At 38.6% G+C, this 18,009-nt stretch overlaps 1 protein-coding gene across 1 annotated transcript in view; it reads right to left on the minus strand.

The window, feature by feature from the left end:
- WNK1 (WNK lysine deficient protein kinase 1) overlaps positions 1-18,009 on the minus strand; it is a 101,965-nt gene that overhangs the window by 42,633 nt on the left and 41,323 nt on the right. Inside the window, exon 5 of the mRNA XM_074167429.1 lies at positions 859-947. Coding sequence (XP_074023530.1) covers positions 859-947 — 89 coding nt within the window. The remainder of the gene's footprint in view (positions 1-858; positions 948-18,009) is intronic.

An 18,009-nucleotide genomic window follows, 5' to 3' on the forward strand; every position in this document is an offset into this window, starting at 1 on the left:
ATGTTCATACATGCCCAGCACTAACAGTAGTAGTCTAAAAGTTAACCGCTTAAACTAAATGGCAAGAAATAAGTGATGTGCAGCCACAAAATTAAGTTAAAATGGAAAAAAATACAGAATTGTTTAAAACTAAGAAAAAGAACATAAATTAAAAATACACAGCAATGTCATCAGATGTAAAACTTCAGAGTTAATAGAAGGGGACATATAAATGTCCATGAACTGACAAAACTAGCTCTGAACAGAATAGCGGGAGGGTAGAGGAGAACCGAAGGCTGAAGCATTCTTAAATCCAACATTCAGTATGGAGCAATTATGTAAAAGCAGGAAACAAAACAAACCCCACAAAAAAGACATCAGAGCAGTTACAGGTTTCCTGTAATGGTATAAGTTCATCACGTAAGTAGAAGTCAACTTGCAGAAAATGTGGATGAAAATGAGCAGCAAGAATTTAAAAAAATAAGAAGAGCCCTCAGTCAGTCATAAAATGCCAACAAAATCAAACGGTCAGGAAAAACAAAGGATTACTGAATAATAAACCAACCTAACAATCTAAATACCTGGGAAGCCAGAAAGATTGTCCTCCACTGTTTTGCTGACCAGGTCAAAGTTTTAACAAAAGCAGTAGAATTGCTGAATAAACTGACATGGGTGGTTACTATAACATTTGCACTTTTCCTGACACTGTCAATTCTCTAAAACCATCACCGAATAGGAATCTACCAAATAGAAGCTGCATAAGTAATACTGGTTTCCCAGCTTTCATCAGAACACAGAAGACCCCAAGAACTAACTGGATCTGGTATCATCAGAAATAAAAGACTCAGACAGCAAGTAATCTGAAAAGAAAGCACTTACCTTTCCCCTTTGTTTTGCCGAATGCATCCCTCAATAATCTCCTTCACTTCAGGGATTGCTACTTTATCGAAGCTGGCTGGCTTGACACCCTGGAACACACAAGTAACAACAGAGAAACTGTTGAATCAATCCAGTTGATTTAAGTTTTGATTGTGTTTACAAACCAGTTACTTTTACTCACAGATAACTGGCCTGAATTCCCCACTAGTGCAAGTTATAGAGAAATCTGACCCCAATCTTACTGTTCATTTGTTTATTAGTGACTTTTGCAAACATTTTTCTCCCCTATTTCTCAGCTACACTTCCAAAATGGAGGGCTTTGGTGGTCAGGTTCTCAGTTATGATAGGAGAACCATTTAGTTTCCATGGAAGTTACACTGGTTGGAGGCGAGTACACAGACTGGACTGAGAACGAAAGGAAACATTTCCTATGTAACACGAATGCACGAACCCATATAATTAATTTAACAGTCTTCAAAGAATTCTGCTGCTTCCCAGAATGTTTCCAACACACCATTATGTGAGGTAATTTTGGCATAGGTTGATTTTACAGGAGAAACCTTAGCCCAGAATGATCTGCCTGAATAATTAAATAACTTGTCCAGTGTTAAAAAAAAAAAAAAGGAAATTAAATGAAGAAAAAAAAAATATTCTCCAGAAGACCTACTATAGTCAAACCACATTCTTGCATCACTGCTGTTGTGAGTTCAGGAAAATGAGCTTAGCAATACAGACCTTTACAAAAGCCCTTCAACAACACAAGTCAATCCTTTCTCCAGTACATGCTAAAGCCTTTGTGGGAGAGCAAAACAAAATCTAAGTTTGGTCAGCTACTCAAATCAGTAAAGCAAATAGGCCATGAGATATGACCATCTGGGAATTCTGCAAAACACTGCAGGCAGAGAGCCAAACTTCATCATTTAATCATGACCAGCAGCTCTATTTCAGGGGCAATTGTCTACAACAGCAAAATTTGGCACTCAATTTAATTTGACTCAGCCTTTAGCTTCAAACTCTGTATTTAAGACAGCAAAATGAGAGAGGACGAGGACATCCTGTTCAAGTTCTGTTATCTGAAGAGTCCACGTTTTTTCAGTCAAACAATCCTGAAATCATACACTTGATACATCTGACGCCGTGTCACTGGTAATTTGCAACTAAACAAAAAGTGAAAACCACAGAGTCTGAAGTACAGAAATAAACGAAGTAATAGTACAAGCATCGTGATTCGTGTCCTAACCAGAAAGAACTTCTGCCAATATCCTATATGATACTGCTTCCCATCAATTGGGGACATCAAGACATGACCCTTCCCCTTTCCCCTGTGCAAGTGGGAAACAAGTCTTGAAACTGGTTCAAGTCTCTGAACCTGAGCCTTTGCAACTACAGACCTTCATTTAACTGAATATGGAGACTTAATACAATAATAATTTCCATCTACATTTAGATACTATTTTTCCCCTTGGCCAGACATGGCAATGTATTTACTTCACATGTTCTCTATCTAAAATATTCTCTACCACACTCTTCCAGGAGAGGGCACAGTCAACATCAACTTTAACAGATGCAAATACAAGACTGGGAGAGGCACAAGAGTCCAGTCTTTCAGTGGACGACAGTCCTATTTGTCACTATGTTTTGCAAATTGTTATATCTGGAATTTTTAAAAGGACAAAAAAGCCCTGCAGAAAGACACCATATTTCACTTGACAAAAACTTCTGTTACAACAGCATTCTGGTTATCCGTTTCTTTCCTCTAAAATTCTAGCAACTGAAATTCACAAAAATGAAGAGTATATTGTGACTAGAATAAGCCCTGAAACACAATCTGTCAAGTGAACATTAACTTAATGCTTTTAAAAGCTTCACTGAACATTAAGGCTTTTGGAGATCAACGCCTCAGCTGATAAGGCATCAGACCGAAGTTTGGATGGTAAGTCTAATACTCTAACCAGGTCGTATCATAAATCTCCAGCTTCCTAGCAGGCCACCACAGAGCCCTACACTCTACATGGATTTATAAAACTAGGTTTAGGCATCAAGTACCTGTTTGCATCTGTTCATATAGCAGACAAATCAGAGACACCCAACCTTAATTAAGCCCAAGCTTAAAATATTCCCAGGAATTCAGGTTCATAATGTAGAGACAGATGCTTCCATACATAAATTAAATGCTCTCTTAGATACGCATACGTACATGTATAACCAATGCAATAATTATTCAACTGTTTATTGTATATATTTGTACCTAAATTTGCCATAGTTTAACACCTATAAAGTCTCTTAAATAGATCAAGCCCCCAGGCATAGCAGCCAGCCTGCATGCATGTTAATTTACACTGTGGCAGCAGACAGAAGATGCCAGATCTGTGACAATTTCAGAAAAACTAAAAGCTGAGTAATACAACGGGTACTGCAAAATATTAACATAATGAAGCCAGAACATGAGTTTTCTTGTTAACTATTTTACTACATGCTCTGTTCTTACACAAAGCCTGAAAACATAAAGCTAAGAATGGGTTTTAGAATCAGTTATTCAGTCTGCTACCCTGTCTTTCTCTATCCTGAAAGACACTAAAAACCTGTCCATAATCTTCAGGCCCTTCCATGAGGGCCATTTTACAATACCCCATTTTGTGAATTCCAAGCCAGGAGTTCAGTTAAAATGAGAAGCCCCCACCAGCTTCGTCCAGCACAGTTTTCACTTTCCTAACAGCTCAGATGATCTGGGAGAACCTCACACTAGGGCCTAAAACCAACAGAGGATTCTGTGTTCAAGTATCTCCCCATTTCTCAGATTGTTCCACAGTCCACGAGAAGGGCTGCCTAAGCCTAGTCTACAGTGCTAGCCAAGCACCCTTTACGCTGAAGTCAAGGCCACTTAAGTACTATCACCTTCTTAAAACATTTTTATTCTCTTCCAAGCACCAGGGGAAGTGTCTAACTATTTCACGTAACAAGATAGAGTATACAATGAATGACAAAAATCAATAAACCCTTTTCCACCCTGAGCTGCCTGTACACCTTCATCTGCCATCACCGAGTAACTGAAGAGAGGCCAGGCCCTCAAGTTCACATAACCTTGATGCGTCCTTAAGAGTACATGAGCCGTGCAGCCCAACATATATTCATTAGTTTCTGAACCCAAAGGCACTCAAAAGTACCTACTAAGCCATTCAGTATTTCCTGGTTTTCAGCACACTTACTGAAGATGGTCACATTCTCATATGCCTCTCCTGGTCCCCAGACTCCTCAGAAGACTCACAGGACAATTCAAATCTTTTAATCTACTAGTCCTACTCCCCAGTGGCAGTTTAATGAGACCTAAACACCCAAATCCCACTACCAGCTTTTCCTCAGTTTGTTAGAGAAATAGAAGAGTTCTTGCAGAGAGAGAGAGAGAGAGAAAAAAAAAAAGAAAGTAGACAGGTATAACGGGCACACATGAAAATCATCAATATTTTCTCAAGCTACTATCTAAAACAGCATGAACTGCCACTGCTGTCGGCTTCTCACATAGACCCGTGTCATTTCCTCCCTTTTGCCGGCACACACATTTATACAGCTGCATAATGAACCAGATCACGGTATTCATCGGACTTGAAACAAATCCCCCAAAAAAAGCCTGCAGCAGTTTCAAGTGAAATGAAGCTCCCCAATCTGGTTTCCTGCACTCTTGCACTAGCCCTCAAGCTTACAGAAGGGAAGCGATAGTGCACTGGCTAACAAGGGCAGAACTGCTTCTTTGGAAAGAAATGCCAACTTAAAATAAAACCCACTGAACACTGACATTTTGAGAGCACCTCTAAAATATAGTCATATATGTAGGTAGAACAAAGCACAACTGATGCAAACCTAAATATTTATCTTAAGCATAAGAATATATTTCATTTCACTTAGACATGGTAATGTTTGTGATTTTATCAGATTTCAATCAGGTGAAAAAAGTGTATTCCAAAATTCAACATCCTATTATATGGTTATTTGATCCATTAAAGGCAGGTTAGGTACTCTTTAAACCACTAGATTTTTCAAGATACTTTAAACACCAAAGTATAAGCTACCCAGAACTCTTCCTCACAACGTTTGCCTGGAAATACATATTATTTTGCATTAGTTAGACCACCAGATTATGGGGTCAGTGGTTTAGCATCTTGTTCTAATGGAAGAGATACTGAAAATATCATTTACTTCATAAGAGAAGGTAAGTCAGTGCTGTATAACTTATACACCAAACTAAAATGAAGACAGAGGAAGTGTTACATAGCCTCAGCAATCCTAAATTTAAAAAAAATATTTAGATTTGGAATAACAACACAGGTGGAAAACAGCAGAAATGGTAAGTGTTCCAGCCTTGCTGTTCAGGATTTTACTCTACATTTTAAAAATTACAGGGGAAAAAAAGTAACTTTAAAGGCTGAAGACTCCAGCTATGCAAATGTAAAGCAGTTCAGCAGATTTGTCAAGAATTCTGATTCAGCCCCCCAAATTCCTTTTTCCTTTGGCTACAGACACTTAACAGAGCTGAAATTCTTACTTACCTCTTTAGTGCAATCCTTGTGAGAGCAGCAACAGTGGGAATTGACAATTACAAATATGGGACAGATCTCTCTTTTTGTAAAATCCATCAGGAAAAGAGAGACCCACACACCAAAAAGAGTTAGTTAGGTGCTAGTTTCCGATGGAAATCCACTAGGCTGTGGACTTAACGCACAGCGGAAGGAAAGCAGACGTCTAAGTTAGAAGGAAGCATTGTTTTCTGTTTGACACCTCTTGTACTTTTCCAAGTCCAGTACATGAGGCTGCAGAGATTTGAGCTTAATATCTACTTTTGCCACTCAAATACTCAATAGAAAAGAATCAATAGAAGCAAGAGGTAAGCGTGTCCTTTTCTGCCTGCCCAGCTAGTTGTAAGGAGGAGGAAGAAGAGGCAGCGCAGGGATCCTTTACTTCCTGCATGTCCCCGCCCCCCAGCTTGGCTGCTCTGCCTATTCTCCACCCAGGCTTTCTGCAGATAGTTTAAGGCTACATGTAGGATCATCATCCAGTTCACTCCTGCTGTTGCAGAAGGACACTTTTGAACAGAGGGGAACGGGTCGGTCAGTGTGTTGTTCTGACCCAAGGTTGCCAGCACTAGTTTTGTACAGGGGGATGAAGGTGGCTGCTGTTTCTCCTCTTCTACAGAAGTACACATACAGCTAACTATAATTTAATCCTAATAAAACACAGGTCAACACTAGGATAAAATAATATGGTCCAGCTCCATCCTTCCTGACAACCACATTCTGCTACCATTGGCAACATCATCTGCTTTCCTTTTACTGGGTCCTCAATGTAAGGGATTTGAAGGTGATTTTCAAAGTGTTGGACAAAGTTAGAAAGCCACATCATTGTTTGTTTTACACCACCTGTGCACAAATAATCAACAGTTATATGTTCTAATACCCCTTGCTAAACTCCAAACCTAAACCTGAAGTTTAACATCTTCCCCCCTCCCAGTATCTAGTTTTAAAGAGCCATTGTAAAACTTCTTTACTAATAAAATGAGTTGTCCACAGCTTCAAGGCTTTTAGGGTTTTTTTTTTTTGGACATAGGAGCAACGCTCCTTACAATAAGGACCACATACACCATTTTAAAGTGTGAAGCGACCAATTGAATTCTGACCAACTAAGAATGATAAACTGATAAAATTCAACTTCAAATTATCAAAATCACTTTTTACACCAAAATAGCATACCTAGTTCCTCACGTATACCACAATTATACTAGTGTTGTTATGCCATACAACACCAATTTTGCAAAAGCAACACTTTTTGATTCTCTACTTGGCATTTTAGAAATCTTCTCCACCAGCTGCTGTGAAACTTTAGAGAGGTCAAGAGAAAGGGGTTCATTAAAGATTCTGCCATGCTAATTGGTCTTCCAACTGCTTAGCTAGACATTTTGTAACACCACCACACATCCCACCCCCACCCCCCCAAAAAAAATAATAATCAACAGTTAGTTGGTTTATCATCTCCATTTTAACAGTGCTTACTGGTATCATGAATAAACTATGTTAGTATATTGTCTGCCATTGCTTATAGATTATTTTGTTGTTGTTGTTGTTACAGTTGCACTCAAACCAAACAGAAACTCTGTAGTCAAAGCAAATCTACTTCACTGGAATAAAAATGTAAAATTTTGCACACCTAATTAAGGCTACACTTTTCTGGGGTACACTGCATGACCTGCAACATTACATTACATGTTTCAGCTTATAACAAGCACAGAGCCTACCTGTCCCAGTCTAACCACAATTCTTTCTCGGCTCTTTTCAAAGGTGCTATAACTGCAGAGCCTGAAAAGAATTCTACCGTAACCGATTAATCTTCTCAAACAAAATGTTCTAACTTTGCAGTCCAGAGGCTAATAGAATCAGTAGCAAAGTCAAATCCCACAAACAAAGTAATTAAAGCTTCTATATTTTCTTTTACTAAGTTGTTATGATTCTAGTTTGAGCCAGTCCCAGGCTGCCACAAACCATTAATTCCAGGAATTTAGACAGAGCATATGATTCCAGTGGAAAACAAGCCAATGATTCTACCTCCTTCCCCATAGTCTCAAAGAAGTCCCCAGGCAATGGTATATTTGGCATTTAAATTGGTTTACCCCATGATCTTCTAAATTTTATCACCTGCTATTAACTACTTACCCAGCCCTCAAAACCTATGTGTTTAACCATTTCACCACCTCTTCCTTCTCTAATCCTTCATCTTAAATTCTGTTGTCTGTTCTAGAAACAATCTTTCAGATTTAGCTCTTTCCTTATTTCACACAGGCTACAACTATTTGATAATTCTCATCCAAGTCCAATTGAATACCTATTGTGAAAAGGAAGACTTCAGTTTAAGATTTACTCAGTGCAAGAGATACGGGTTGCCTAAAGAGGATGGATTTTATTGTTTTTGTTAAAAAGCAAGCTAGAGTAGTTGAGACCGCAGGGGGAAAAAAATTAAAACAATGCAACACATTTAACAGAAGTGAAAATTTAGCTTCTCTGATTTCAGTATTTTCATAGCAATTAATTCTGGACAATTGATAACTCTGTCAAGAATTAAATCAGTAAATCCTGCAGAATAAGCCCTGCACCAGATCAGTATCCTAACAGAGTAAATAGCATTACTGCAATACAAGCAGTAGGAGCAGATGAAAGCCTCCAATGAGCTGGAGTTAGCTCACGAGGCACTATTTAGACTAGGACAGGCCTAGTTGAGCTTGTCTGATCTACCATCATCCATATCAAAAATCATATCTCAGCTATTTGAGAGCTCTATGTCACTGAAATAGCTTAACTAGTTGATCTTCATCCTCTGCGATGCAGGTGTGTAAGTAATCTAAGTCCCATGATTCTTAAATTTCTCCAGTCCAGCTGTCTTCATGACTTGCAACAGATAACCACGTACGCCCAGATTTCAAACATATTGTAAAGACAATAGAGGCACTGTAGTATTTATACAGGCCCACTTGCTGCAACCTGACTGATCACAATTTAGAAACTCTTTTCCTCCTCAATTTACCACCTACTCTCAAACAATTGAGGCCAACAACAGTAAAAAAAAATATATTCCCAAACATACATGATTAGAGTTGCTATACACACAAGGTATATTTTTATTTTCATTGACACATCCATACTAACTGCTTATTAGTAAGGTTTGTGAGGTTGCTTAAAAGCAGCACCTAGTCATTTGTATGAGATAATCTTTGGTGAAAAGAATAAAACAGACTCCTCATTTATCTACCCATCACTCACTATCACCTCCCCATCTGTATTCTACAACTGAACTCCAAGCCCAGGAGCCACAGGACACTGACACTGCCGGCTTAACCAACTTCTTTGCCAGCGTCTCAATACTGTATTTTTACTTAGTGAAGCCAGAAAATTCAGTGTTAAAAGCCTTACAAGGCTGGTATAGCAGACTACAGTACTGTTGCTTTGTTTCCATGCAGTTAAGTTTGAACAAGAACTAGTTGTAACTCTTCCTAGAAATCGTTGGCTGCGATCCTTTCCAGCACTCTCAAGCGAAAGGCTGTAACAAAGTAAAAACCCACTGTTATCTGTGATAATACTGAAATGCAACCTATGCTATGCACTGAATATACACCATGCCTTAAAACTACCCCACTAACTAATTATCTAGGCCAACACACAAGGCTTTTTAAGTTTTTGCTTTAGACATGAAAATCCACTGTACTTCAGCACCTCCAGGTAAATAAAAATATCAACCTATTTCAAAAGTCCTAAGGATCTGGAGCCCTTACGACAAGCTAAGCAGATGGTTTTAGTTAAAAAGTAGATTAATTAATCACAGCACCTACTGTAACTGCAGCAATTCTAATGAATAGAAGAAATTACTCAGGAAATTTATTACAGGAAATTTTGTAACTACAATGAAAGACAGTTCCTTAGTGTATAGCTGGCAAACAGTTAGGATATTGGTGCACGTAACGGTGAAAAGGGTCTTGTTTAGACACATGCAGTATGAGGGTAGAAGTTCTTCTGAAACAACAGTGAAGGCTTGGTTGGACACAAATAGATGAGGCACTAACTTTTCAGTTTTTATTCTTGCACAGGAGCATAAAAGTAAGGTTAGTTTAATCTATCGTGCACAGTTCTTTAACCTCTCACCAAGGAGCAGGGATACTGCCTTATCATCTGAACAAGAATATGCAGCAGTGAACATCTTGAGCTAGCTGAGTGACCCTCTGCTTTACTGGGACTTCAGCTTGGAAATGGCTTTCAAAAAAAACACAGACATGCCTCGACACACATTTCAGCGCTATAAATTTAGAAATGCCGCAGTGACACAATACTGAAAGTGTCTTTCTTCTATTTTCAGTATGGAAAAATACATTTTTGAGAAAAAATAAAGCAAACTATATTAGTGCATTCTCTGCTTTAATCAGCAACCATTCTGATACAAAAACATCATCTAGTACTCATTTTTAAATTCAAGTACAGCAACAGTAATTCAAAAGCCACAGATTAGTTCCAGTGGACTTAGAACTGAATTAAAAAGAATGATCTAACTCAGGCCACAAAACACATTTGGTACCAGAACTAGCCCTTAGAAGAAGATACCTACAAAAAAGCCCAGGATAGCATTGCAAACACTGAAAATAAGTGCACAATTCGGACAATGCACCAAGAGTCATTATCCTTTTTATATTATGACTTATTCTAATAAGAGTGAAGGACTTCTATTTGTATACGACAAGATTCAACTATTTCAGAGGGTGGTCCTAGAGAGTATCCCTGCTATTCAGAGAACTTTATGATGCTGGTAATGGCTGGTAAGGTAGAATTATGTCTCTGAAAGAAGTTTACCTTAAAACAAAGTCACAAGCTTATAGTGTCAGGAAGCTTCTAAATACTTAAAATGGACAGAGAAGCAACAGCCTTTTTTTTCTCTTTAGCACAAAAACATTATGCATAACAGGCTACAGAGTTTCTTATATACATATACACACACATTTTAGCCTGTTGTGTCTCTCTATTTTTAGGAATAAACAGTATCTGCAAAAATCACATTCAGTTTCAGTTACCTTCACTCTTCTAATAGAGAAAGAAACAAAAGCATTCACAGAGGCATACATACCCCCATGTCACTGCCTGCTCTGGCAACAGCTCTGAGTAACCTGGGACGTAACTTATAAAAGGTTTATGTAAAATTTTGGTGGAGTTCTGGCCTATGAATCACATAATAACCTCAAAATAACTTATTACTACTCAACTCCCCTGCGAGCTTCCACAAGACTAAAATTTTCCTGGCCTTATCCCATTTCCTACCCCTGTGCCACTACGGCACTACAGTTGGCAGGAAAAGAATTAGTAGCCCATGCATTCTTAATGTCAGTATTTTTGACTAGTGGCACTATATTGACAAATAACGTCAAGCTATCTGTCTCCCCACAGTAATGCTTCAGTGAGTCATTAATGGTTCTCATCACACTGCAAAGCCAGGCATTTTAAAAAAAAAAAAAAAAAAAAAACTTACCACCTCCCTGTTCCTAAGAAGAGCCATCTTCCCATCTCTTGTTAAATTAGAGTAACCTCAGTTAATGTAAGAGCTAAATACTTGTCAGGACAGAATATTAAATTAGTATCAGTTTTAAGAGGCCCAGTCCTTAATAAATAATGAATTTTAAAATTTTTGAACATAAGTTTTTTACTCAGTATTCTATGAATTTATTTAGGTTTCTAAAAACACATTTGGAAACCCTGCAATACAATGAAATTTTAAAATTTCTATTTTAAAAATATACTAGACCTTGCAACTCAACTACAGCTCATGCTCTTCGCCCCCCTTTTAATTCCCGATCATTTAAAAATCATATCCAATTCAAAATTGCTGAGAGACATTCCAGGCTCAGCGATGAACAATATAAATAAGAAATATCTCCTTTCACTTCAAACCAAGTTTGTTTTACACCACCAATATTGACAAAACAATTTTAGCTATAATCTAGAAGCTTTTGATGCTGAATAGTACAAATGCCTCTAAGATCAACTCGTAAAAGTGAGCTACTTTTAGAATGGAATTCAGTTGAAGGAGCCTTTTTCCTTCCAACGTCAGATATCATCTGCCCTAGCTCTGCAAACCATATAACATGCTATATATCTCAGTGTTCAAGCCAATGCCTGCTTCTCCTTACTTAGATCATCATTTCTTAAAGAGGAGTTCTCATCTAACATGCAAAGCTTCTTAAAATATTAATGTTTCAAAACCTTGAATTCTCATCTTCCGTTTTTAAGGCTATATGTTTCTGAATTGATGAGTCAGTGACTGAACCTCCACCCAGGAGGATTCTTCACTTTTAAAGACGTTCCAGCAAAATGCTTGCAACCAAGCTGAACAGCTATGAGATGCAAGTGGTAGAAGCTTAAGCATTGTTTAGTCCTTTCAGTGTGATGCAGAGGAATTGCACATGATGTGCAATTTTTTTCCATTTGATACTTAAGTACCTAGAGTTTCTTCTGTCAATGAATACAATTATACGAGTTTGCCCTTTCTTATAATTAACCTCTTTCCTGTGCTTGGTTGAAGGTTCGTGGCCTTTCAGTATCTGCTTTAACAAAAGACTGCTTGCTCTGTTTGAGGGTTACTTCCCCCTACTTTTCCATTGATTTTTTTTTCCAATGCTTTTTCCTTCATAGGAAGGGTGTCTCTTTATCTATCTGAACCAGGCCATGAAATCAAGTTATTTAAGGTAAAGAAACAGAGTTTTATGTGTGCTTAAAAAAAGTCGCATATTGTTTGCAGGAAGCAAAAGGGGACATTCATTAAGCACTGCAAGTAAAATTAATCATAAGTCTAAAGGTTAAGCACTTGTATTTGCTGCCTAGGACCCCTCAGGAAGAAGAAAAAGAGAGCTGAGATACTTTGCCCATTGCATCTCTAGCGCAGATGAAGTAGTTGACTAGTCTAGACAATTATGATGCCTAACTTTTAAGATACTAAAGAAGAGATTAATTTCACCTCAATTGACCAAACTGCAGTGCTTTGTAACTGCCTGGTTTCCAGCCAACAGAATGACCTTCACTCTAACCAGTAAGCTTCAGTCCCCACCAGTTACAGAAATTAAGGATCTTTAAACCAGTCAGACACTGCCTGGTCAGGTTACTCATTATGTACCTTGTTCCCTTGGGCCTTTTTTTAAGCTCTGTAGAACAGAGAAGAAAAATGTTGTGCCCACTCTGTGGAACATTTCAGTACAGAACTTTTTTTTTTTTAACAATCAAAATGCAAAATGCTTTTTTTTCCTTCTCATCTTAAGGCCAGCTCAGAAGGTAGACATTTGTTTACAGAGAAGAGACTGGCTTTTGGTGAAAGCAAGGACAAGTGCAAAACTTCACTCTGTCAAAGTAAGCATGGAGAAAATTAAGTACAGAGCACAAGTCCATCAGGAGAACTTAAAAGGTAAGTTTATATAATGGGAAGGGGGTGAAAGAGAAAGGGGAGTTTTCTGCTCACGCTCAGCTGATTAGTACATTTGAAACTAAGGATGGTCTTATGAACTTTTTTGCAATTAACAGGTTTAGCTTTTTGTGTTAGTGGTAGGTATGCAAGAATGAGACAAATTGCATAATAAACCCATTAATTGTCCTTTTACTAGTCCTGGGACTAATCAATCACCTAGAAAATTTAAGACTTGGGACATCCAAGTATTAGAGATTGAGTAATCAGTACCTCTACACACTTCTGCATGGGTTACATTGGTCTCACCAGAGGCTGAGACAAACCAGCTGAAGCTACTGCAGTTAAGTTATACCTTCACTGCACTGCTTCCCAAACAGACTAAATTAAGAAATCATACTTAAGATGTCTGTTCTATAAATATCTCTGTTTTCATTTAAATGCACATGTAGCCCATTTCAAATATCTCATGTGACAAATTGTTTAATTGAAATATGCACAGAACAGGTCAAAGAAAGAATACCAGTCTCCAAAGAGGAAAGAAGTCAGACAGGGAAACCTTCCTGAATTTTCCCAAGATCTTACATTCCTTTTTTTTTTGTGCAAGTGAGTATGTAACAGAATTAAGTATCTGGATTACATTTTGTATTGGAACTGTCTCTATTGTTTGATATGGTGCAGAACTGTAAAGAAAAAATAAAGGGGGGACCTGTTCCCTAATCTAGTAGTTTATCACACAGACAGTTGTATCTGCACAAGAAGGCAGAGGAGAAAAAAAAAAAAGTAAATCACAGGAGCAGGCAAGACAACCCTAATAGTGCATCTTATTTTCAGTTAATTACAGGCTTAGATGTTGTTTTTTTTTCTGAGGCCAAGTAGACAGCAATAAGTGCCTAGTGGATGCATTCAGTCCCAGATGAAAAGACATACTGCTTAAACCTCAAAGGACATCCCCCTCCCACCTCCCATTCTAATAAGGTAAAAATCCCAGGAGTTGCAATTTCTTTAAGTACTAACTACTAATTTATTTGGAACCATTTCCAAAGAACAGCAGATGACAGCTTCAGTAAAGAAAACAGGGTTTTTTGAGACAAAACTGCAATATTATGATTTAATGAAAATGAAGAGGAAGGCTAAACTCCTTATGCTGGAGTGACAAGACATAGAGATCTCATTTCCTTTCTTAAAAAAATCTGCTAGTGAAAGGGTTTGGACTGAGTACGCTAGAGGATGCAAGTAAAAACAGAGGTCAATACTCCATGTCAAACTGCTGCCAACTTCCTTACCAGCACTGTAAAACAAAGTTCAGCATAACACCTTGAACCCTCCAAATCGTAGGCAGTTGGGATTTCTTTTAAGCTAGGCATTTACCCAGATTCTTCTTTTGAAAGAAGAATTCTTCTAGTTAAAGTGAGCCAGAAAACCAAATTTAATTGCCGTTCTGTTTTTTGGGGCAGGGAAAATTGGGGAACTTTACGTTAGTACCCCTTTAAGGAAAAACAGGAACTTCCCAGTAAGACAATGTAGACAATATAGACAAGCATCTTGCGAATAGCAGACTCATGCAGCAGTGCTATTAGCCAAGACGTGAAGCAACAATAACTGCCTGGGCCAAAAAATATCTCATCTTTAGGAGGAACCTTCAGCCATTAGATCTGGTATCAAGATCTTTGCTTGCCTAACTGTATTATTTGATAAGAAAACTCCTTCCAACCAGGAGGGAAGACCCTGAACAGAAGAGGTAGAACGCATAACCGAGTATCCAGCAATCCTGGCAAACACCCCAGTGCTGCAGTATCTGGCCATCAGCTAGAGCAATCCTTATCACAAAAGGTGTAAGGTCAGAACAAACGTGGCTGAAGGTCATCTTAGAAGAGAGACCAACACACAGCCAAAATGGGAGAAAAGAACGTAAGCTGGTAGTATCAAGTCCAGTCCTGAGAAGACACTCTGGGCATTAAGACACCTTTTACAGGCTTCTGTCCTAAGCAAGGGCAAGGATTTAAGATAATGGAGCAACTCTGCCTTTTACTAAGTCTAATAGTTACTGCAAAGGGGGTGAGGGAAATCAATTAATTTAAATACATATCGCCCTCAATGAGTGGCTGCACTTTTTGATCTTATTGCCTTTGGTGTTTCAGTAGTTTTAAGCTTCCACATGGCATGCCTGTCAGTAGCAGACCATTATTATTACCTTTCCCTCTGGTCTCTGTGTATGCGTCTAGATAAAATAACCCTTTCATGTAAGGCACAGGAGGACTACAGCTGCTACCTCAAAATATTCCTAAACACGCCTAGGAAAGTAGCAAACTAAGGTGCTGAAATGGAAATGTTAAACATCTTCCACAAATCACATTCACCTGTGTTGGTCATTACTGTTGGAGTCACCCGCACAGGAAGTTTTCCAACTCCAGTTTGTTATCGATGGTTCACACACAGTCCTTTTAAGTACCAAATTTCTCAACTGTTTCACCCCTCAGACATAACTGTAGATATTGTCTCAACTTCTGAAGTCTCCTTTGAAATGAAAGGAAATCTTATTTCTTTAACAAAGAGCAAAGGACAAGGGCAGAAAACTACATGGCTCTCTTTCACATTGATTCACAGAGCTTTCACAGAGTGGTAAAAAGAATACAAAGTGTACTCGGCACTGGTGAGACCCCACCTCGAGTACTGCGTCCAGCTTTGGGCCCCCTACCACAGGAAAGACATTGAGGTGCTGGAGCAGGTCCAGAGAAGGGCAACGAAGTTGGTGAGGGGTCTGGAGCACAAGTCTTACAAGGAGAGGCTGAGGGAGCTGGGGTTGTTCAGTCTGGGGAAGAGGAGACTGAGGGGAGACCTTATCGCTCTCTACAAGTACCTGAAAGGAGGCTGTAGAGAGGCGGGGGTCGGTCTCTTCTCCCAAGTTACAGATGATAGGACAAGAGGCAATGGCCTCAAGTTACGCCAGGGGAAGTTCAGGTTAGATATTAGGAAATATTTCTTTACTGAAAGGGTTGTCAGGCATTGGAATGGGCTGCCCAGGGAGGTGGTTGAGGCACCATCCCTGGAGGTATTCAAGAGAGGAGTTGACATGGTGCTTGGGAATATGGATTAGTGTTGGGTGGTGTGGTGGTGTGTGTGGTTTGTTTGTGGGTGTTGTGTGTTTTTTGGGGTTTTTTTGGGTTTTTTTGTTTGTTTGTTTTTTGTTTGGTTTTTTTTTTTTTTTCTTCATCGGTTGGACTAGATGATCTTAAAAGGTCCCTTCCAACCTAGGTGATTCTGTGATTCTGTATTTTATTTCATTTTCATAACATGGTTCTGTTTTCCACATTATAGAAGAAACACCGAATTCTCCAGTATCAGTTAAGACAGGCTTGTGCTTTAATTCCAGACAATATTGTCTTTTCTTCATTGAAAGCCTTCCCTGAAAGTTATTCAAGTTTTGTGAGGGGGTTTTTGTTTTTGTTTATTTTTATAAACAAACTGCTTTATAACTGCAATGAAATAAACAAACACAAATATACCAAAGCACACAGCCTTTATCTGCTCTAGGCAGAGAATGAAATGTACATTTTGTTTTATTTACTTTCCTGCCTTTTGCCCCTTCTGAAAGAAAACAAGATTTCCTTGATTTCATATAAAAATTTTAGAGCTCTCAAGCAGTAGACGAAACAGCAGAAACATTCAACAATTACATTCAATATGGGAACCAGCAGCAGCAGAGTAGAGTTGAAGGTGGCATTGGACAGACCAAAAATTACTAGTGTTTCTTATCTACTTAGAAGTTCCACAGTAAACTAAAAACAATGGGGAGAAAGAAACATCAAGCACAATAAACAAGTGGTAAGTTAAACCCTGGTAAGTCTACATAAGTTTGCCTGCTACAAGCCCCTACAAGGCTTTCCAATTGCTGTGTACTTCACAGAGCAGGGAAAAGACAGCTCTTTAAGACCTGGGGACTTCCAAGCCTCAAAAAAAGGCTGACTCTCAAAAGCCAATTCTCACTACAGCCCAGTTCCTAGCACTTGTTAAGGAATGGGTAGGGCAGTTACAGCAGGTGTCTGTTCTGAGAAAAAGCACCCATCCAAATTATTCTGCTTTAGTTCTGGCCAAGACAGATACAAAAGCATAGCAAAAGGTACCACTAAGACTGTTTTAGTAAGATACTCAGTTTTCTTTCACTGATCCAAGTAGCTTGCAAAACAGATTACTCTGTAAACATAGTTAAGGCTAGATTTTACCCTTGTTTTCCCCCTCTATTTACAAAATTACAGAGAAGTCCACCAACATGCAAAAAGAAAAATACTCTGCATGTATATATATATATATAAACTCACTCTAACATCTGTTCAAAAAACAAAAATTTCTGTCTTTCTCCTTTTCTGTGCCCCTCCTATATTCCCCTTCAAATAAGGGATAGTCTTTTATTTCACCACACCTTCCTTCAGAATTCATTACTTAGAATTACTGACTTACAGATGTGGAAGGAAGGGTTTTCATGTCCGATCTGCCTTTTACAGTGTGAGGCATCAGGAATAAGAAAGCTTTTTTTTTTTCTTCTTTCCCAAAGCTAAGGAAGTCATTTCAAATATGAGAAAAACACTTCTTCACAGTGAGGGTGACAGAGCCCTGGAACAGGCTGCCCAGGGAGGTTGCGGGGTCCCCTTCTTTGGAGATTTTCAAGACCCACCTGGATGCAGTCCTGAGTAACTTGCTCTAACATGCTCTGGGCAATCCTGCTTCAGCAGGGGAGTTGGACTAGATGATCTTTATGATCCCTTCCAACTCTAAAAATTCAGTGAAATTCAGTGAAATTCAGTGAAATTCAGTGAAATTTATTAAATCCCCAACTTTCCAAGATAAAACACACAAAAAGATTAACAGGAATTCATTTGTCTATGGAACAGAGAAAGAGGTAAGTTTTTTTCCCCTCTCTTTGCACAGCCACACCTGTATTCTGAGAAATCCAATGCAACTTTTTACTTCCCCAAGTGGCCACCTCACTATTCTTTCTGAATGCTTAGATCAGAAGGTTGAACGTGTGCAGTTTGCTTTACTACACTGGTATAGTCTTCCCAACACTGTTTTAAAGATCACAAAGTAAATCTAGCCATAATCATTCTGAAAATTTCTAGCACTACAGTTCTCGTTCCTACATTCAAGGTCTGTAGGTTCCACTTAGTCTAACCAGATGAGCAAACTCAAATC

Source organism: Numenius arquata, chromosome 2, assembly GCF_964106895.1.
Source record: "Numenius arquata chromosome 2, bNumArq3.hap1.1, whole genome shotgun sequence".
NCBI classification, from domain to species: domain Eukaryota; kingdom Metazoa; phylum Chordata; class Aves; order Charadriiformes; family Scolopacidae; genus Numenius; species Numenius arquata.